Here is a 22553-nt window from a genome sequence, read left to right as displayed (position 1 = left end):
GGAGGTGTCAATAGGAAAGACCAAGTATGCCTCAGCCTTGGCAAAGACCTCCTTGAGAAAGGTCAATTCATACGGTCCCCTTTAGCTAAATGTAATCAGCATCACACAGAGGGCTCACAAGACGTACACTCATAAAAACATGCTATGTTAATGTAGAAGTAGCGGGGACGCACACAGGCTCAGTAAGCTGTAATTTAAAATACAGGCTTACAAAGTGACTATGACTCATATTTAAAGCTCCAAGTGAATTAACTTCTAACGTGGCTGGCTTTATAGGTATCCCAATCCTACATGTCTGAACTGTTTCTTTCCCTTTTTTTGCTTTTCTATTACTATTATTTTCTACTTTTCTTTGCAGTTTGGCTTTCTTAAACATATGAGGTTTTCACTTAAGAAACCATATTGCAGAAATTACTACATACGCTCCTGCTCTGCATGCGTGTGCCTGTATTGAGAGAAAAGCACTGGGTTCCCTCTGAGGCACCAGGCATTGGGAGCATCCCAGGGAAACGCAGCTGACACCTAGTTCTGCAGCCACCTAAACTGAGAATTTCCGCTCCAATGGTGAAACTTCCACGCACTGCACAAACTCCATAATGAACCGAAAAAAATATTAATACGGGAAATCTTTCTATTTCCCCATTTTTTTACTTTTCCGAGTTTATCTAAAGCAGAGGCAGCTCTGACAACACTGTACGCAAACACACAGCCTTCTTTGTACCCAGCCACCACAGGATTGCTCCATCCTCTGTACGTATCAGGTTGGGGCAGTGGAACAAGCAGGCCGCATAGGGAGTTCCTCCCATAGACAAACTCCAGCGCTATAAAACTGTAGGGTGTTACAGAATCACAGAATGGTTTGGGTTGGAAGGGACCTTTAAAGATCACCTAACCCAAGCCCCTGCCATGGGGGACATCTGCCACTAGATCAGGTTGCTCAAAGTAAATAGTATTGGTCCCATTACAGACCCTTGAGGGACACCACTCATTACTGGTTTCCACTTAGACATTGAACCATTGACTCTAACTCTTTGGATGCGGCCATCCAGCCAATTCCTTATCCATCTAACAGTCTATCCATCAAATCCCTATCTCTCCAATTCAGAGCTAAGAATGTTGTGGGGAGTCATATCAGTGGCCTTATAGAAGTCCTGGTAGATGACATCCGTAGCTCTTCCCTTGTCCACTGATGCAGTCACTCCATCGTACGAGGCCACACAATTAGTCAGGAACGACTTGGCCTTGGTGAAGCCATGTTGGCTGTCCCTAACCACCTCCCTGTCTTCACTATGTTTTGACATATCTTTCAGGAGGATCTGCTCCATGGTCTTATCCAAAGATTCGATGGTGGAACGTTAAGCTGAGGAACAAAAGCTTTGTGCCAAGATGAGCAAGCAACGTAACACATAGAGTCAGGCTCCCCCGTGCAGCAAGGCTACTTACCAGAGTAAACCCTGCCTATGGAAACCAGTCCTGCGATGAGAGCATTTTCCACACTAGTTAGTGGGTGTCTTCAATTTAAATGAGTTTTTGACACGACTTGTTTATGAAGAATTTTAATAACTAGGGGTGTTTCTACGTCTGGAGATGCGTGTTTTGTTTTATTGAAGAGGGAACTTCTAGGATGCACTTAACTCTCCCCTAGCTCCTTGCTCTCTGTGCATCACCTCCTTCAAGCCTCTGCAGCACAGCACAGCACACATTCATCTGCCTGGGAGCAGGATGCGATTGCTGCGAGAGTTAACTTAGGCAGCTCTGAGCATCACCCAGAGGGCTTCACTTGAGAGCAGTTTATCAGCACTTGCTTCCCAAGGCTGCAGTTTGCACCATAAGTAAAACTCTTACGCTTAGCAGGGAAAAGAAAAAAAGCAATACATCTTGAATGCAAAGTTTCGCATTGAAATGAAGAAAACAATTTTCTGACTTCAATTCTCATTAGAAAACCTTTGAGCCAATGCATGGTAATTGAAACCAAAAGAGTCTTTACCCTTGTAGAGCAAATCAGTCTGAACATGCATACATAACAACCCCTGGAAAGGCAGCAATCACCAAGTGTTTCACCTCTGCTCTCCTTTTGTTAATATTCATGTTTATTTTCTGCTCTTTTTGCTTCTGATTTCCCATCTGACAGTATGAAATGGAGCCACACGCATACAAATTACAGCTCTCGCGCTCACAGGGGAACTGCTGGCCTAACCTGCAGGCAAGCCACACCAGCGACCTTGATGCAAAACACCAACAACCTCGATGCCTTGGGAGGTTCAGCATTTCACACGCAAAGCCCACGCTCAAGCTCTCTGCAAGCATACTTTTAGCCTTGTGTCTTTTCCCCCCAAACAACTGGCTCATAAGAAAAGCACACACAGAAAAAAAGGATGCTTGGCACTGACTTTAAGTGACAGAATTTGTATCACTTTAAGAATTAAGAAATGGGTTTGGAAAAATAAAGAGCACCTTCCAAAACTAACATGACACGGCCAGATCTGTAGAGGAATTTAGGTGACTAATGCTCCATCGAATTCAAATTGAAACCCTGACTTCCATAAGAAATGGGTACTGGGAACCAGCTTACCAGATTTAAATTAGCTGTCGTGGACACCCTCCCGTAAATTCACCAGCAGACCTGGGGTCCAGCAACGAACGTACATCACCCTGGGTGCAGGTTTGTGATTACAGGATGCACATGTTTCAGAACACTTGCCGAAATATTAATTTGCAGGCACTTAAGAATTCAGAAAGCACTGCATCTGATTTATTATTTACATAGCATAACTACCACCCCTCGCTACCTCTGAGGAATATATCCACCGCAACCAAAGGAGCTGGGGGCTGCAGAGGTAGGAAGGGGCAGCATTGCACCAAGGAACCCCTCCTCGGACCTTCAAAGGTCACCGAAGACTGACAGCTCTGCCATTGCAACTCTCAGCAACATCAGGGAGAAATACACATTTACTAAAAAAAAGATGTATTTCACTCTGCTGAGAGACACACAGCTTTAAAAACAGTCAAGTGGGATTTCTTTGCTATGGTAATAAAATAAAATAAATAAATCAGGCAGCAGCATTCCTGCGCTATCCAGAGGCTGACAGCATGATAATTTATATCTGATGGAGATAAAACCAGGAGCCAGAACAGATTGAAATTTATGGAAGCAAATTCTCAAAACTGCTTAAGCAGCGTAATACTCAATCAGCTGAATTATTTCCAGAGCCTGCATGCCTTTGCCAACACTTAAAGATAACAGGAAGAAACAGATAGAGCAACTACTGGTCACTGCTTGTCAAATTCAGAATTTAGCTAAGCAGAGGCAAGACCACAGTTTCAACCTGTATTCATAACTGCTTTAAATGAAGTGCTTTGGTTGAGAAAACATGTGAGATGTCATAATCCGTACAACAGGGGAAAAAAAGCAAGCTATTTTCCTCTAGGTTGCCTTCAAACCACAGTGTACAACAAACAGAATTTATCAGTAAATACTCAGCTAGCCAGATAAGCAGTTTATTTTGTGCAAATTCCAGGACTTTAACTGTGATTTACAGACAGGGATGCCTCTGGCAGCTTGTTCACTACTTCAGCCGGTTCTGCCTGAGGCTAAGAACTGGGAAAAAGAAGGTGCTTTAAAGTAAAACTTAATGCTTTCACACAAGTAAGAGCATTTCACACTTGTGCAGCCTTCTCTCTCATCCAAGTGGAGTGCAACTGTCTGAACAGAAACGGTCCACCACACCTTCCAGCCTCAAGGGAGATCTGGAGCACCAGAAAACCCCTTGCCCTTCATCTGCCCCTCCTGGGCAAGGACCAGGAGGGCCTTCTGTGCCCAGGGAGCAGGAGAGGGCAATATTTGTCACCAGGCATCTATAATATCATAAAGCAAGTAATCATTAATTCTTATCCATGGGTAAACCGAAAGGCTGAGTGACTTCTACAGGTATTTAGATTTCATAAGTGTAAAACCTAAGGTAAGACAGAAAATATCCACAACAGGTACCTGTGGGCTTCCGTCCCACCACCCCACCATCAGTTCACTTGATTATACTGGGTTTTACGGGATAGCCAGGGAAGACCTAAAAAGCCAAACTTCACTTTTTTTCTTCTTCAACTCCTTACTGCATACAAGCATTAGTTAATTAAACAAGGTAATGGAGCTCCACAAAATGAAATGTACACTAGCTCTAAATGTCTGCAAACATACTCCCTTTCTTGTTTTTAATATGATTATGGATTACTGCCCTTAGTCTAGAGCTATGTAAAAGTCTTCCAAGCAAAATAAAACAGTGTGTTGGGCAATTAGCTCCCCATGTCTAGAAAGGGAACGAGAGCTGGCTTACAAACTGTTAGGATTTTAAGTACAAGATGATACATTTATTTTCCAATTTATAAAGAAGAAAATCAAGCTCATTTCAAAGCACACAATTTTGAAGTATTTTTTGTTCAAGACAAGTATAGACCCAAGTATCATAAGCCCATGGAGGACAGGCTTGGGCAAATATGCACCATCCTCTTCAGTTAAGGGCATTTTCCAATGTTTTATTACTAATTCTGAGAATTACACAGAATATAGCACTGAACAGCTACATGATTTGACCCTGAACTCCTGATGTACCCAGAATTCCCAGAGATTTCATAAGGAATAATAATAGCAAGATCAAACCATTAATCAAGACATCTAACTAAGAAGAAACACATCAGCTCAGCAGCAGCCAATTGACACATAATTGCTTCTTGTTTAATTTTCTCAAAAGAGCGAGGGAAAAGGAACAAGATGACCTTGCTTTGCTCTATTCAAGATGAAACAAAGTTCACTTCTTTGAAAGTTTCAGTGCCGCAGCACAACCATGAGGAAAGCCCAAAAAGAGACACGACATCAGTATTAACAAATTTTATTGTTCCTCTGGGGTTTTTTCAGGCAGCTCCTACCCTGCAGCACTCATCTCAGATAAATCTCAATCGTCCACTAGTGCCATCAACTCCGCAGGGAGCAGGAAGAATTTCAAGCTGATTCTTATCATTTTTAGGCTTCTAAGTGGCAAGTACTATTCAACATTACATGCCATATCAGTAGGCATTACGACCTCTTCCCCCTAGCATTTCAAACACTGTCTCTTTGTAAAATATGAAAGAGGGTGCTAAATAAAGGGCACTGACTTTGAAGCTCCCAGTTAATTATTTGACTTAGCTAGCTGCTAGGAGAGGAATGAGGAAAAGGGGTGGGGATGGATGAGGCAAAGGGGGGGAAGGTTAAAGCAGCGACGGCAACTCGACGGTGTTAACATTCACCAGTTCTAACGTCATTTTCAACTGCATGCATTTCCCAACCAGGTCTAGCCCCTGGCACATCACTGATATTTGCTGCTTTGCTTACGTTAAGCCTAGGTTAATTTTCCCCAGCAGACCACCCTGTCACACACACACACAAAAAAATACTGACTTATTACCTCATCAAAAGCAATAGCAAGAACACAGAGCATCCACTATTTTAGCAATATCCCTAAGAGAGACGAGTTGCCTAACTGGCTCTTTGCAGGCCTTCCCTTGCTAAGCTCTTGAGGCCCACGAAGTTTGTCTTCCACGCCCCATGAAGGGCAGAGGGTTCAATTCCTTCAGTCTGCAGGAGCCACAAGGTCAGTCCTGGAAACGACCCAGAATTTTGTCACTCCCAGAAAAACCTACAGTAATGTACCTGAAGCTGCACCTGAAATCTAACAGTGGAACCCAAAGTAGACTTCAGTGAGTCACTTGTTACATGAGCTGCTGGTTAGCTCTTTCTGCAACAAGCATGCAAACCCAGAGGTTTTCCATGTAAAATCTGAAGCAGTTGGCTTGACCTGAAAATCCTAAGAGACTTCAGAAGTCAACAGCTCACTGAAAAGTCCTCCTGGTCCAATATTCCCCGAGACAAGAGAAGCCCCCATTGCATGATGGGGAGAGGTGGCAGCAGGAAGGACGTTCCTTACAAGGATCCCCCAGATTTGGTATTTGCAAAGCCAAAACAGTTCTGTGGTACTGACTTTCGAAGAACACTCCAAAGCCATTTTGTTCCCGCCTGCAGAGCATACAGAGAAGACGTCAGTGAGAAGCAAGATTTCTGTGTATGTAGTAACAGCTGCTGGAACTATTACATTTATCATTACACAAAGACATAAGGAAAGGTTCATTTATCATATTTATACGTGTGTCAGGGAGGACATAAATTACAGGGCTATTTTTTAAATGTTGCAAAAAAATGAAAAAGAAAGCAAAATAACCACCAAGGGGTTCCCCCCGAGCCAGACCCAGGACTTGTGGTCTGCAAGGGGTCAGCAGTCACCCAAGGACACCCCGTCCACCCACTCCCTGACAGTGCAGTCCATGAGCACCTCACAGCCAGCGCCTTTTTCTTGATGGCACCTGAGCCTCATGGCACATTTAAAAGCAAGACTACGGAAGACGGGACAGTAGATCAGGCAGGGGAAAACACGTATCCTTGAAGATCCAAACTCTTCCACTTAGTACTGCATAAACAGCTGGGAACGTTTCCACCATCTCCTGCTTAAAGTGACCGAGTTATTGCCGTAAGAGTGAGTTCAAAGTCATGGCTTTCATCTGTCTGTTACCCACGGCATCAGTCCATTTGCGCACATGCCTTCTATTACCCTTAGAGATTTGCCAGCTCAAAATAGGGCAGCGTGTCACCCCATCACTTTTGTATACAGAAACACTAACATAAACAACATCGAGGTGAGTAATGTACATTATGGATTCCAGGATATACATGCTATACCACAATTAAAAGAAAAATTAAATAAAAATCTCTATTTTTTTTTCCCCTTTTACTTGTTCCACTGAACTGAATGCCATTTGATCTTAGACTTCAACAGCGCGGAAGGGCTCCAGACAACGTTTCATCATACACAAAAGTATCTTGGTGTGTATCTGCTAGCTACGGAAACACTCGAGTTGATTAAATGACTCACATCCACCGCACACAGCTCTGGAGCGCTGAACAGCCAAAGACAAACTCAGCTCAACGTTAATATTAGAACAAGCGGTAAGAGGGGGCTGCTGCAGATGCCATCAAAGATTAGCGGTGGTTCACACAGACTTTCTCACCTATGCGTTGTCTTTTATCTAAGCTGTGCCGTGAGTGACAGCCGTCACTGCCAGGCTGCAGGAGGACAGCGTGGTCTACCACAACCAAACCAAACTTCTTGTGTGAGGACCGGAGGTCCCTCACTAACTCTGTCTAAACCTCCAAATTCTACCTCTGTTTTGTAAGAGAGATGATGCCCTCGTCACGTTGCCTGTACGAGTCTGCAAGGCAGCCGTTAGAGGGTTTTGTTCTTCACCGCGGGATTTCAGTCCTGGATCCCTTGTCAGGGGCCACTGGAGTTTTGCTCTGGGTTCACACCAAAGATCCACCAGCTGCACCTCAGTCTGAACCATGCCCACGGTTCAGTAAAAGTGGCGTGAGAGAGATGCCTGGCACGCTAGCACCTACCGCGCACCTTTGAAGCAGACACACATCTCTGTTAACTGCCCGGCTGGATGGGTAAATGCTGACGTGAATTGGCTGAACAAACTGGGATGAAAACCTTACTAGCGACAAAGTTAAATATTTGCCTCATAAGCAGGCAGCTAAAGGTCAGAGATGTTAAGGAAAAACCCTAAGGCTTTCTGGGAGTATTTTACTTGTCCCAGATCTCTCTTTCTGGCCTCTTCTCTCTCCCAAGAAGGACGTTTCAGAAAAGAATGAAGCAAGCTTGGCCACCTCGAGAACTGCTTGAGCAAGGAAAGCGGCGTGTTCAAAACTGTCCTCACTTCTATTATTTCTACTATAAAACATGAAACGTGACAAAAGATCATTTTTGGTACTAACTGTGCTCATTGTCTTCAAGGCTGTCAAAATTCCGACTTTCAGGGACTCTTGCTCTTTTCCCATGACAAGACTGTGACTTGCTGTACAACTGACTTTCATACCAGTGCTCACCTCCTCCAACCTTCTGCTCGAGAGCTGCTTTCGTGCAGAAGACATCCTTCCTCCTCCGAGCACATACACAGCGTGTGAAGGGGAGTCCTGCTTGTTCTCTGCTAATAAGGTCTGATAACCAGCCGTACACCAGACAACACAACCCAGTACCCCAAACACAGTGAACTGTGGAGGGGTGAAGAAAGAGGTGACAGCAGAGGACGTGTTTACTGAGTTGCTGCCCTTTAGTGGGACACAGAGGCCATGACGAGAGCTGCTCAGCCACCCTCTGAGCATCATCGTGCGGGCAGGAGGGCAGCGCGGGTTGCCTCCCCGCACAGCGGTCCTGTTCAGCAGTTTGAGCTGAAGACCGCAAACGGGCCTGGATCAGTATGGGTTTCTTCTGCACCTGCTAGCACAGTCATAAAGGATTCACATTTTGTACAAGGCCTGTGGACCATCTAACCTGGTTCAAGAAAAGGATGGCACGACTGTAACGGCCATCATGGAGCAAGGCATCTGCAGAAGAAATTACCACCTCGGTCCTTCGGTTATGTCTTTAAATAGGAATTAAATACCCTGAAAAACAATTTTTCTGTGCCACAGCTATCTGGAAAAAATTATTCCCTTGTCTTTATATGCTGAAAGAAAGCCTTGAGTAGGTATTTGAATGAAATCTGTATTATTGGATATAATTAAGTCTCATAAAGCTGTAATGACTTTCTGAAGGATAATATTCCCCAGCTGCTCCTCAAAAATTCATGAAGGAAGAACCTATTTTAGGTAATAAAAAGCGTGTAAGAATCAAAGTTATTCTGAGTGAGCATTTACCTCACAAGCTTGCAAGTGACATCATTGTCAGAAAAAACATTACCATCTCCTCCTTACGGTCTACCATAAACACATTTCATCTGCAGTTAAAATACAGTGAAAGCCCAGTATTGCCCTTGCTTGGCTACTTGGAGAAGGATTCCCGTGCTTGGGTACCTTCCAGTGCCTCAGCTGCCCCCATTTACAGGCAGAGCTGGCTCGCGCTCCCAAGATGTGGTTGTCTGCTGTTGAAAACTGCTATCAATAAAAGTTTATTCTTTTCTTCCAAACACAAAAACCTCTCTCAGTCTGTGCTATTAGCCCGAATACTTGAACAAAAACCAACCAAGGCTCTCACAGCTGTTCCCCAGGTACTAATGGCCTGCAGCCATAAGCTCCTACCTTGTGCTAATCTCACAAGCTAAGCTACTTTGGGTTGGTTTATATTTGGTAAGAGACCTCCAAGGGCTGGGGGGAAAAAGGTTATCAAGTAGTGTTCCTTCCTCTGGGGTCCACTAAGTCATCACAGGACAATTATGGTGGGGTCCGGTCTCTCTAGTGAGGTATTAAGCCAGGGCAAGGATGGCTTATAGTCTTTAAAGACCCCATTACCGCTTTTAATTACATTGACATTAGATCATTGTTCAGGCTAAATGCCAGTTTGGCTAATCACATTGTACCTGCCAGACTGCTTCTCTAATTGCAGAGCAGGTAAATGTAGCCAGAGGGACCTCAGGAGGTTGACTGACTCTACTTCCCTGCCCTGAAGCACAACTAAGGATACGTGAGACCTTCCCTGCGTGGATACCCTAAGTTCACATTTTTCTAGGGAGCCTTTCCACTGCTTACCCAAATGCAGAGTTAAAAGATTTTCCTAATATCTTGCCTGAAAATTAAGCCAGTTACTTCTTGTCCTACTTGCAGTGGACCTAGGGAACAATCGGTCATTATGCCCTTCAAAAAAAATTATTTTTTTTAGCTTGAAGAGTCTTGGCACATTCCTCTCAAAACCTACTTTTCCCTATTCAAAACAAGCACCAGTTCTGCCAGGCTTTCCCTGCACCTCTTAACGCCTTTTTCCTCCCATTGAGACTCTCTCCAGTTTGTCTACCTGTTCTTAAAGGAGGTGCCCAGAAGCAGGCACACTCAAAAGAATAACCAACATCCAGCTCTTCAGCACTGCGCTCCTCTGCAAGAGGATCACCGCTGCAACTCACGCTCATCAAAGCTAGGACGCTACTCACCCTCCACGCAGCATTCAGAGAACAGTGCTCCACGCTGTGAAGCTTGTCACGCCTGGTACACAGGTGAGGCGACTGGAATAAGCTCTGGATTTGAATTCACTAGGAGATCCCAAAGGCTGCCTTGACCCCGCCTGCTGCCGCAGCAGCTCCCTTGTTTTGGCTCAGCCTGGGCAAATCTGCTCCTTTAAATACAGCCCGATGTGACTCGCTTCACAGCTTCCAGAGCCCTGTCGTGTTAAACTTTGCTGTAATGTTAAAACATTGCTCCAGGCATACATAATGAATAAGCTGTTATAGAAGTTAAGTCCCAATCCAAAACAGACCAGCTATTACACCATGGGATATGGAAAGACAGATGGATACATTTGACTTCAGAATAACCAAGTTTTCTCCAAGAATTTTGGCTCCTGCTCATCCAGAGGCAGACTGTTCCTATTCAAGTAGCACCCGGAGTTTACCAGGTTTTTAAAGATGTGAAGTCAGCTTGAAAACACTATACATACAAATAGGCAATGATAACATCCAATACATTTATTTACCAGATATGCAGAAGAATTAAAAAGGACTCTTTGCATAAGCCCTACATATCGCTGACATAAATGTAAGTAGCATTGTCATTTTTAAATTAAAAATCAAATGTAAAAGTAAAATCTTAGCAATAATGTGATGCTAAACTGCATGAGGTTATTTTGAACCTGCCATATTATTTACTGCCAAACAGTTATTCCACATAACTTCGAAAATATCACTCCAAAATAATTTGCAGATTTCAATTATATTAAAAAGGAGACTGTTATCAGTCATTACTGCAGAGAAGCAGTAACTGCTCAGAAATAGTTCCTATTTAAAGAAAAACAAAACCTGCAATCCAACAAGCAACAGCAAAAGACGATTAGTCTGCAGTTATAAAGAACCAAAATACAAATGTATACCAGTGCAAGTAACGCCTATAAAATATAATCTCACAAGATTTTTCTGTTTCAGGCAATGATACTTCCTGGTTCAAAATATGTTATAATCCCAGACAAAATACAAGTATGGGCCCAGCAGCAAACTCAACTCTTAGCTTTTAATCACTGAAGGCAATCATTTTTATATCCCTAGATATGAGATGAAAGAGCATCCAAAATAACATCAGCTTAACTTTGCCAGCGTACCGCGCTCCCCACCTCTGGACAGCCACAACAAGAGATAAAGTGATTTCCAGCTGATATTACAATTTTCAAACGAAGTTTAGTAATTTGCTTGTCCTCCAGCAGGCACGCTTTCAGAAGACACACCTGTGGCTGCAGCCTAGCAGCCTCAAGCATTTCTCCAAGCCTGCCTCCCGGGAGCCTCCCACTGCACAGCCCAGCTACACCCAGGCAGAAAGCGAGACCCCGAACCTCGCTTTTTAGGAGAGACACAGTCACAGCGCTTGCTGCATCAGCAAGCAGAACTGCAGGAACGTAAAACACCTGCCTGGACTAACAGCGGCCCTTCTTCTTTCGTGCATAACCATATGAAACTTTTTTTTTTCCTTCTCCTCCATGGAAATAAATCTGCCCAGAAGGCAAAGGACTCCAGCTTTTCTTAACCAGACTCTCCGAGAGGGCTCCTCCCCATTTCAGAGCACGAGAGCCAACATAACTTTGTTATTGCAATCACTGTGATAAGAATTTGCTGTTATTTCAAAATCCAAATGTAACAAGATTTTTTTTTTTTCACCATCACAACCTGCAATAACATTTTAAAACTCACCTCACGTGTCCGCAGTGCTATGTGGGTGCAGACCTCACTAATACCTATCGCAAGAGCAGGCACACGTGGCAGAATTTGTGTGTTTCTATGTAGCTGGAGTTTTTATCTGCTGCATATGTTACCAGACCAGTGCTTAACACAACCAGAGCTTAGAATCACAGTTTATAAACACAGTTGAGCATTTTACTAGCAACAACAGAGTTTTAAGTGCTCCCACCAATATCCAAATGGGATTACAAACTTCCATTTGCTTTACATTTGCAGCACAACATATAACTCTTCCCATTCTTCAGGTGACCATCATATGCTCTCAGTGCTGAATTTCGTTTATTGTCAGCAAGAGCAGCAGCATCTGCTCTTTGGTAGGCTCCACTGGGAGCAAAACAGCTGGGAGCAACACAGCTCCCAAAGGCACCAGAAAAGGCAGCTCTGGCAGCTCCCAGAGCTGTCACATAGCTAAATTACTTTATTCCCTGCTGCTTTCAGTTAGCATTTTTTATGCGTGCATCTTAAGGCACGAACAGACGCTTGTAACCTTGGTGGTCAAACCCTCCCATCTGCCGCACAGTCACTCCCTCCGCTGACGGAGATTTACCAGCCGTCAGGAAAAGCACACGACGGCACAGGCAGTTCCCTGCAGACACAGGGGCCATTTATGGACAAGTCTCCATCCTTCCCATCCTCTCTGGGCCTTTTTTTTTTTTTCCCATTTTGGTGCTGTTGGTTGGTTGACTGCAGTTGTGCTTGGGAAATAAATAACACAACTTCGCTTCAGGAAACTTTAAAGTGATTCAAAGCAGGCATCAAATAATTTCCTTGTGTGTGTTTGCAATTTTTTTTTAATATGGCCACAAAGTAGGACATTCAACTTGATCTATGGAAACACCGTTCATCAGTCTTCTGCATTAATTCAGTGATGTAAGTGTGAACAGAGTTATAACCAAGTGGCACTAGGAAAACAGAGCAAAATTTGGCCTCACTGATTTTTCATTACTGCCATCCTCCTGGCTCGCCTATTGCAACATACTCCAACACCAACACCATCAACAGCAGGGAAAAAAACCTCATACCTGAAAGCCTCTGCAGGCTTCAGAAATGGACTGACAATGGTTTACAGACAGACAGAAGACACGAAAACATATAAAACCGACAGCAAAAAGCAATCCTGCCCTGGTACAGCACCGAAGACCCGTGCAAGGAGCCTGCCCCTCTCCCCCAGGCAGCATTTACACAGAGCAGCCCACTGCGCTGGCAGCAGCTGCACGCTGCCGCCTTTCTCCAGAGCTGCTGGGAGAAGCCCCAGACCACCAATTTAAGCAGCCTTTTCTGATAAGAGCCCCCGCCTTCTCTTAAAACAGTCTGAAGTGGAATACAATGTTTCCTGGTGAAAAAAAAATAAATCAAATCACCTTTTTTTTTTTTAGCTATCATGCATGATCACCACTTCCACAAGAAAAAATGGCAGTACTTAGACCACTTCTACTTTATTTTCCCATCACTTTTTCCCCCCTACATTTTTAACAACTCTATTTCAAAACCAGTAATTCCTAGAATTTCAGCCTCACTATCCTCAAAGCCTTATCTTCACTTTAAGTAGGTTTTTTCTTAGCCTGAAGCAACACACTCAAGTCAAATATTTGAACATGGAAGACACTTGATGGTCTCAACCTGGCAACTCCACCCTGTATTCTACTTACTAGTATTTCTCACTTGACTTAATTAGTGGGATTCAAATGAGACCTCAGCAGCAACGTGCCCAACACCACAAACCACAGCAGCGATGTTTCACACACTTCGCCTGGAGACGCACCAAAACATACTGTGGGTTTTCCAGAGCCTCGAGCTCTCCAGCACCACAGGGTGCTGCCAGCTCTCCGGTGCAACGAGCAGCCTCTCCTGATGCTACTTCTCCACTAGGATTTCCTCAAAAATCATGAAATAAATTAGGATATGCTTTACTTTTGCCTCCTATTTTTTGATGCCATGCTTAGCACATGTTTTCAAGAAGCTATCTGAATCCACATGATTACAATTTCTGCGCCCCCCCCCGCCCATGAATGCTGACATTCTTCCATAATCACTTAAAAGCTGGGCTGTAGGAAAACACCAGGCAACATGGCATTGACAAAAAAAAACACAAAGACTGACACTGCAAGATCTAGATGCCTCAACAGGGTGTCAATACCACAGCACATCAGGACGCCATATAGTCATTATGCTGAAGAAATACGTGACAATGTTGTCCTCACCATTGCCACAGTGGTGAAGGAAGTAAGGAATTATCTCATTTCTCCTTCTAAACCTTTCAGGAAACCAGGGACAGAAAATAGCAGTTTTATTTTCCCATCACAGCTCCCCACGGAGGATGAGGCGAACCTGAAATTCAAACTATACACGAGTTCATTGTCCATCTCCTCTTTAAATAAAAACTAAATTACTGGGGGCGCACAGGCAAAGAAAAGAAAGCAGATTTGCAAATGAGACCCTGGGATCACAGGATATCTGTTCAGATGGTGGTTTGGATGTTAGCAAGAGGTCTCTTCATCAAGGGAGTCTGAGCAAACATGGATAAAGCTTCAGTTTAAGAACTGTAGAAGGTTTAGCCATTCCACAGACAACTCTGGTTTTATTCCTGTCAAGGCAAACATCAAAAATAGTTATTTACTTTGACCAGGAAGCCGGTCCCATCTCTAGCAAAATCCGATTTGCTCCTCTTGACAGTCATTCCAGCTTTAAGTACCTGCACATCTCCGTACAGACCATTACTACTGCACCCCAACAGTGGGGCCTCAAAACAGGTGACAAACTACTCTTTCCCAACCTTTGAAAGACTGCTCGTCCCCCTGAAAGACTGCAAAGTAAAACTCAACAGAAAAAACACTTGAATCTGTAAGTGATTCCTGAGAGACTGGCATCTGCCAAAACCAAAGACGGCACGGAGCCTGCTGAAGGCGGCAGCATCCCGCTGCTGGTCCCGCACGCGGGTAACGGGGGGAAGAGGGTAGCACCGCACCCCTCGCTCCTGCTGAACGCCAGAGGCTAACGGTGGTCCTCGCCTCTCCAGGAGGCTTCACAATCACTGCCAGGTCTCAACCTAATTACAGGTCCATTTACCAGCTCATTACCTAACTCGTTAATTCTCATGCAGACCATGTCTTAGAAACATTTCTTGATGGCCTTCAGCGAATGAAATGGCATGCGGATGCCAAGAGTGCCCAAGGACTTTTCCCAAGCGGGGCGGGGGTGTTTCAGCCTGCTGAGCGAGCGTGGTGACTCCGGGCCAAGGTCACCTCCCCAGACCCAGCTCTGACCTGTTCAGCCCCACCACCCCACGCTCCACCTTTACTGCGGCTGAGCAGCATCGCTCAAAAACACCTCTTGACCAGGAGGTGCCTTCCTAGGAAGCCGCCATCACAACCACCTCGCCCCAGCGGCACCCTCCGGTCACCTCTGCTCAGGTACCGGCAACATCTCAGCCACGGGACGAGGCCGCAGCTGCGAACCGGGGCTCCCACGGTCGGGTGTCCCCCAGCGGCCGCAGAGCCTGGCCCCGACCGGGGCGGCGCGGGGACCGCAGGAGCCCGGTCACCCTCAGCTCCGCCTCAGGGGCAGAGGGGGCGCCCTGGCGCCGCGTCTCTCGCGACGCAGCGGCGCTCCTGTCGCGACACGGCGGGCGCTTCTTCCCCCCCCCCGCCCCAGCCCGCCCTACCTTCCTGCGGCGGCCGCCCGGGGGCTGCAGGGAGCAGCAGCCGGGCGCGGCGCTCCCCCGCCGGCCGCTCCGCACGTAGGTGACCCGCCGCCTGCCCGCCGCCGCCGCCGCGCCCGGCTGCTGCTCCGTGCCGCGGGCCGGGGGGGGCGCCCGCCCCGCCGCTACCGCCGCCGCCCGGGGCTTCTCCTCCGGGCACCAGGATCGCCTCATGCCCAGCTGGAGGCAGAGGAAGAGCGCGGCCGAGAGCAGGCAGAGGCGGAAGGCCGGGCCCCGCCAGAGCGGCCGCTCCTTGGGCATGGCGGCGGGGGCTCGCCCTGCCCGGCGCTGCCGCCCCTCTACCCGCCGCAGGGCTCATGCCGCCGGCGGGCCGGGCCCCGCGGCCGCCGCCGAAAGTTGGGAGACCCCGCCCCGAGCGGGGCCGGCCGGGGAGGGGCCCTGCCCCGGCCCCGGCCCCGGCCCCGGCCCCGTCCCCGTCCCCGGTCCGGCGGGGGCTGCGGGGCGCCGGGGGTGCCCGCCGGCGGCCGCCCCGCGGGACGTGGGTCAGAGCCCGGGCGGGAGCCTGGGGCCGGCGCTGGCGCCGTCGGGGCCGCGGCCCGTGCCCACACCTGCGTGTCCCTCCTCCACGCACCCAGACCCACGCTGCCCTCAACGGCCGGGCCCAACGCGCGGCATCTGTTCCGAAAACTCCCCTCCCTAACTATTGTACCGACCCGCCTTCACAGCAGGGAAGTGTATTCGCTTGTTAATATATATAGATTAATTCACATTATGCACTGCAATGTCACGAGGTAGTGGAATTTTACTGGAGACTTGCGTATTATTCATGCTTAAGTAAAACAAGCTAAAGGACAGCCCGGCCCTGGAAGTGAGGACTCTGCTTCTTGGAAGGTTAGAGCTGTCCATGAAGGATAAAGGATACCCCGGGACAGCCAAGGTAACGCCAGCATCCTATAGCCCCTCCGGCACGTCTTTGAAACCCTCCCAGCATCGTTTGGCGTTGCAGATAAGTAACTGTAGCAAGGCTGACCCCAGGGACGTTCGGATCAATAGGCAAGCAGCAAGAATGCTGCAAAAATAGAGTTGCTTTGCAGTTTTGCTATGATTAGTAATCAGCAGTGTGGGTGTCAGTGATCGGTCAATTCGTGTTGGACCTGAATGTTTGAAGGGTATGAGAACCCTGCGTGAAACCACAGCTGGGGTGCCCCAATTCGGCTGGGACACCTCATGTGCATGAACAACTCTTCTAAGCCTATGCTTCGCGTCCTAGCCTCTCTCCTGGGTCGGCACGGGCCAGCTGCGAATTTTCACGACACATCCTTGGTTTCACCCGTGAAGGAAAGGCTCTGGGTGAGCTGAGCAGGGCCGAGAGGCAGGGCAGGGCTCACCTCTGCGGGAACACACGGGGCCTTTTGTCTCGCAACGGGGACGTGCTACACAGAAATACAAAGTGCGCAGGCTGGCTTTGGTCTTGAGCCACAACGCTAAACCATCGCTGAGCGATGAGCAGGTAGTGGAGGCTGGTGGGATTTTCTGAAGCAGGAACCGCAGGCGGGGAGACGTGTCGGTGGCAGGAGGCAAGCCCTGCGGGAACGGGGAGGGGGGCGACGGCAGCCGGTTTGCAGCACAGGCAGCTCAGTGAGTAATAAATACGTTCACAGGTGGCATGTGCGGGACATGGAGGCACAGCTACTCCCTGTTTCTTTGCCAAATAGGGGAGAGAGGTGGTGACTCTCGTCCCCTGCGTGCAGTGCTGTGCTTCCAGCGCCCCTGCCTTGGCTGCTGGTGAGGTTTTCTGCGCTGAGCTCCTTCTCCCTCCTTTTGCTGTCCTCTCCCCGGCAGCAGCCCGCACTGCTCCTCTCTGACCTCTCCTGTCTGTTCGCAGCCCGGGGCAGAGCTGGAGCTGGCTGCTGCTGGGGGAGAAGGTCAGAGAGGAGCACTGGGAGAAGCGGAGCCCGCCAGCAGCCGAGCAACGAGACCTGCTGGCAGCAGGACGGAGGAGCTGCCTGCGGGAAGATAAAGGAGGAAGCAGTGATCTGTCTGCAGAAGTGTGATTTCAAGCGTGGCTCCAAGCACAGATGCCCTGGCAGGCCAGGTGCGTGCTCCCTGCCATTTAAACGTTGCTGTCCTCTTTTTTTTTTTTTTTTTGGTAAACTATTGTTCTAAATTAGGTTAAAGCAATTCCATGGTTGTTTTAAACTGCCCTAAATGCAGGCTCCTCTTGGAAGGGGGTAGGTGGCAGTCCTGCCTGCCGTTCCTGTAGCAGGAGGGGGGCTCCTTTGTCCTAAGCTAAGCCAAACCAGGGCAATGACCCAGATGAAAACTAACTCAAGAAAAACTCTATCTGGAGCAGTTTCCTAATAGACCTGGACACCCTTTTTGGTACCATCCTGTCTTTTGGTCGGCCTACAGCCAATGCAGGACAGCCGCTGGGTGGTATATGCCACCGGGGAAATGCAGTGCAGATCAGAGCACTTCTCCCCCTGCCCCTGCTCAGAGGTCCCCGTCCCTCCCTTGGGCAGGCTCTGGTGTTTGCCGCAGGGAAGCGAGTTGGCTCTGGCAGCTGACCTGTCTGACAACCACATGCTTTTCCTCCGTTTCCACCCCCCTTAGGTGGCTCACGAGCAGATCAGAGAAGCCCTGGCTCTAGGGCAGGGGAGGAACACATTTATGAGGGCAGAGGGAGAGTGTGACTGCAACCACCACAACTGGCATCAGCTTAAGAGACGGGCTCCCAGCTCCATCTGTGAGCATCACCTGGAGTTCATCAGCAGAAGGTTGCTCAGGCAGGCACGGGGCCGCCTGTGCATCACTTTGCTCCTCCATGTGAAATGGCATCGTTCATCTGGAGGACAGAAGTAATGCCGCTGCTCAGGGAAGAGAGGTTTAGACGTACGTTGAGTACACTAAATGCAGAGATAAATGTGACAAGACACAAGACTTGCAATACTGCTAGACAAAATCATCGTATCACAAAATTCTGAGCAGCACGGTTGTTTTAAACTATCAGCATCTGGTCAATAAATAATGGCGTGTGAAGGTCCTGCTAAAATAAAAGTTTGTGTTTGTATGGTTGTGGAGGAAATCTTAAAGGCAGGAGTATAAAGATCAAGACTCAAAAAGTATAAAGTGCCCAAATACATTTAAAAACTCTCTCTTGAAGTCTAATCCTTGAGAAAGCAAAGCTTTCCTAAAAGCTTGAACAATGCATATTCAAATAAAAGAGGTCTAACTGAGCAGAATAAAAACCACAAGGTCTTTCTTGGGTTTAGCATCACAGGTTCATTTGTTGTTCTTCTCTCATTGTATAGCTTCAACAAAAAGCTCAAATACTTGAATCCAACCACTCTTCTTGTCATCGCTGAGCTGTAACTGTAAATGCTGACCTTGTACGAGACATTCCCTTTCTTAGAAAGCCTACCAGCCCCAATTTGTGAGTTTTCTAAGAGTGATCCTGATAAAAAGCAGTTCGTGAATTTAACTCAGTGTTTTCATTTTGCTTTTGTATTTTAACAAATGATTGAATTTCTCATGCTTCTCCCCCATCTCTTTTGAACATAAGCCTGCTTGTTTAAAACACAACAGAGGGTTTCTAAAGATAGAGAAAAAGGGAACAGTGGTAGAGAAGGATCTCAAGAAGTCTCAGGAACAATGAGAAATCTTATCTGGATTAGCATGAGAATCAATGGGAATTAAGATAGTACCTTAAACATTCTCACCTCTCCAGCATCCTCTTCATTTTAACAAGTGAATTATAAACTAATTTCTTCCCCCAGGAACCTGCTGCAAAGACACCTGTATGTGAGCAATGGCTGTAAGAAGAAAAGCAAACCAAAATTGCAGCGTAATGCATGCAGCTCCAATTCAACCGGAGGATGGACATTTTCGAGGTGATTCCCGGGAAATACAGCTTCTGCAACATTTCACAGCTTCTGCTAAACAAGCTCACTCTTTGAGTCAGGCAGCAAATAGCCTTCCCTCTCTGTTGTCCCCAACCAAGATGGGTAGCATTAGAGGAAAATATCATGCTGGATCCAATAGAGCACAGAGTACTGCCACGTAACGCAAGCAGTAACCAAAACAGCGACTCTGAGCATGCAATTTCTACTGAGAGCAGTGAGCATTATGCCTTAATAACCAAAATCAGACATCGGTCCTACTGTTTCTTTTTATGTAGGTGCCACAGATTTCTACAGCTCCCTTCATTTCTCCAGGAAAAGTCTTTAAAAATGTAAAATTCCTCCCGCATTTACAAATCTGCCTACGGTGAGAGCGCAGTGCTAAACCTCTGGAGGAAAAAAGTTTAACATCAGTGGAAGTTCATTGCTTCAGTGCTGTCTGCTGCTTATAAATTACATCTTGCCTGGGATGTTGTTGGTAGCAAGATCTCTCCTTTGCAATAGCTATTTAATGCTGATCTCTCTTATGGCCATTTTCAGTTCAAACATCTTGCCTAACACCATCCATCTTCTGCCTCCTCCCACTGTCAAGGCTTCTGTTTATCTTCTGGCTCGTCAAAATGTCTGCTCAGATCTCTCTGCAAAATTAAACCCCAGGCAGGAAAAACACTTCTGGGAATTCCCTGGATTCTTCAAGGGCTGTTAATGGAAGTCAAATGTTCCTCCTGTAAAATGACTAAATGAATAAAAATGGTCTTTTCGACTCCGCTTAACAACCCCACTGGATTTGGTATAAGCCACTTGCCAAAATCTACAGGACCGAGTGAAGGAAGACTTATTTCCCTCTCCTCCCTCCTACACTCCTGGATGGTGCTTTGAAAACCAGAGTGATGTTGGTCTGTGCACATGAAAACAGAGAGGTTTTGTGTAGAAACTCTCACAAGGTCATTTTAGAAGTGGCTGCATGAAGAGAAGCACGGTGTGTCCTTCCCCGCAGAAGATGCGTGTGCCTCTGATCCTGAGTCTGCAGGAGTCAGAGCTTTGGTCCAGGCCTGTTTTATTGCCTCGCACATTTACAAGCCAAGGCTCTGCCATAGCCCTGAGGAATGTGGGATGAAATGTTTATAGCTCCCCGGGTGACTTCTCAGTGATGGCTTCGGTGCAAGCCCGGTCTCACTTCTGTTCCTTAAAAGTGCAACTGGAAATCCTGGAAGTGTTTCTCTGTGCACCAAGTGTCAGACCTCCCCGGAGCCTGCACACAGCCAGCAGCTCTGCAAGTGACGTACAGCCCTTACTCCTTCCCATGCCTTAAATCCCACTGAAAACTCAGAGAGGGAATCTCTTTCTGTTATCTCTTAGACGTTAGCAACGGAGAAGTAAATTGGCTGCATTGGTCTATTACCCACTTACCGCTGCTGAGAAATACGTGTCTGAACAGCTGTCAAGGCTAAAGCTCAGCTGCGTGGATCATTAAAACCACTTCTCAGCTTGCCACTGCTAGGTTTGAAGATAACAGCTAAAAAAAATATGTTCATGCAGTCTCGCATTAGCTCTCCTCAAGCTCGTGGGCTATTTAGGCAGCTTAACACAAGATTGATCTTGCTATTCGGCAGCTCAGCGCGAGGCACGGGCAGAAGCTCTCTTTTCCCTCCAGCTACGGAGAGATTCAAACACCACAGCCTAGCCGTGTGCTCTGAACTTGATGAAAGAGATAGTTGATAATTAATGGCCTGGAGAGGGGATTATAGATGAAGATTTACCTCCGAGTCACGCTCTTGTGCATTTGCACACACACGTACCTGTACCTGTGCGCGTACATTCGCTGCAGGAATGAGAAGAGGAATGAGACGGCCCTTCAGCAGAAGACACTCTGCAGCTCTCTGCTCTCCCTGGGGCTTACCTTTCTTTATTTAACCCTACTCTTTGTGGTATCTACAAATGCGACTATCGCCTCCAGCAGCTGTGTTTCACTCCTGCAGAGGAACGACAGTGGTTTTATGGTCTGTCTTTTACTAAATTATCTAATCATTCTGAACAAGCAAAATTCTGCCTGCTTTTTAAAGTAAGGGCCAGCAATTTTATTGAACAGATGCTAGTATAAAAATTGAAAACCTGTATCACCGGTTTTTAAAAAAGACATTCCAGTTTACAGGAATTAAGCAGTGATAGCTCATATGCAGCTCACATACTATTGCACAAAGACTTTTGCGATATTAGTTTGTTGTATTTCCCCTGTATCTATACTGTAAATCCCAGACAGATGTCCAGCTTCGCTTAAAAATTACCCTGAGTTTCTATTACAAAATCCTATTTTCTGTATGTTTTAAAGATTACCTTGGTGTTACCCTGGGCTCAGCTTTCTCCCTTTTTTTGGATGCAATCAATTTTACTGGCATTTTTGTACTTCTAAGCTCGAGGATGAATATCTTTCATTAAAAATGTAATTTGGCAAAGGGATTAATCTGTAATGCTCAGAATTCTATGAAACACCACAGCTGGAGTAGTAATTATGGCTTTAAGAAGTTATATAAGCCTTTTTATTACATGTTTTTAATGGGTTTACATAGTACAGTACAAATGCCAAAGTATTTATACGGGGGATGGCAACGGCACTGTAGTAATCGAGCAGATGTCACAACCCAATCACTGAGAGAGACTTTCATCTGCAAGTGCTCAGGGAAAAGGGCTCTCCAAGGGGAGAAGAGATGGGAGCCAGAGTGCCGGGGCTGCTAGGGAGAAGAACAGCAGCAACATGTTCCAGGTAGCAGTTTCACAAACAAATTAAGGCCCATAATTAATGTGCTGTGCTCTTTTTCTACGGTCTGTCTCGCAATGTTGTTTGATATACTGGCACGTGTCTGTACAATTTATGCCTCATTAAAGGCAATAGGATAAAATAAAAGCTGGGAGTGGCTGGCGGCATCCTTGATGGACCTGATGGGCAAAAAGCAGCTTTCATAGGATAGGAAGCATGCAAAAATGTCCTGGGCCAATATGCAGGCCAATTTAATAATATGTGTCCACCTTTAATAAAGGTCTCATCCACATGTCTGAAAAACATCCCATTTTTGCAGGACACTAAATTCAGTATCACTGTCTTTACCTGTAACAAAAGGATTGCTTTTCTGAACTATTACCATGTGGTCAGCCAATCCTCTCCTCCAGCTGGTTGCATTTTAAATGTCAAACAAAATCCTAAAGAGGAGGAG

The 22553-nt window shown here is 46.6% G+C and overlaps 1 protein-coding gene across 1 annotated transcript in view; it reads right to left on the bottom strand.

The window, feature by feature from the left end:
• Positions 1–15745, bottom strand: part of METTL24 (methyltransferase like 24) — a gene marked incomplete at both ends in the record, with an annotated part of 49534 nt that extends 33789 nt beyond the window's left edge. Inside the window, one exon of the mRNA XM_082306355.1 lies at positions 15449–15745. Coding sequence (XP_082162481.1) covers positions 15449–15745 — 297 coding nt within the window. The remainder of the gene's footprint in view (positions 1–15448) is intronic.
• Between the last annotated feature and the right edge of the window lie 6808 nt (positions 15746–22553).

This window comes from Platalea leucorodia (assembly GCF_965183815.1).
Source record: "Platalea leucorodia genome assembly, chromosome: 3".
NCBI classification, from domain to species: Eukaryota; Metazoa; Chordata; class Aves; order Pelecaniformes; family Threskiornithidae; genus Platalea; species Platalea leucorodia.
This window is presented reverse-complemented; position numbering and strand designations above follow the sequence as displayed.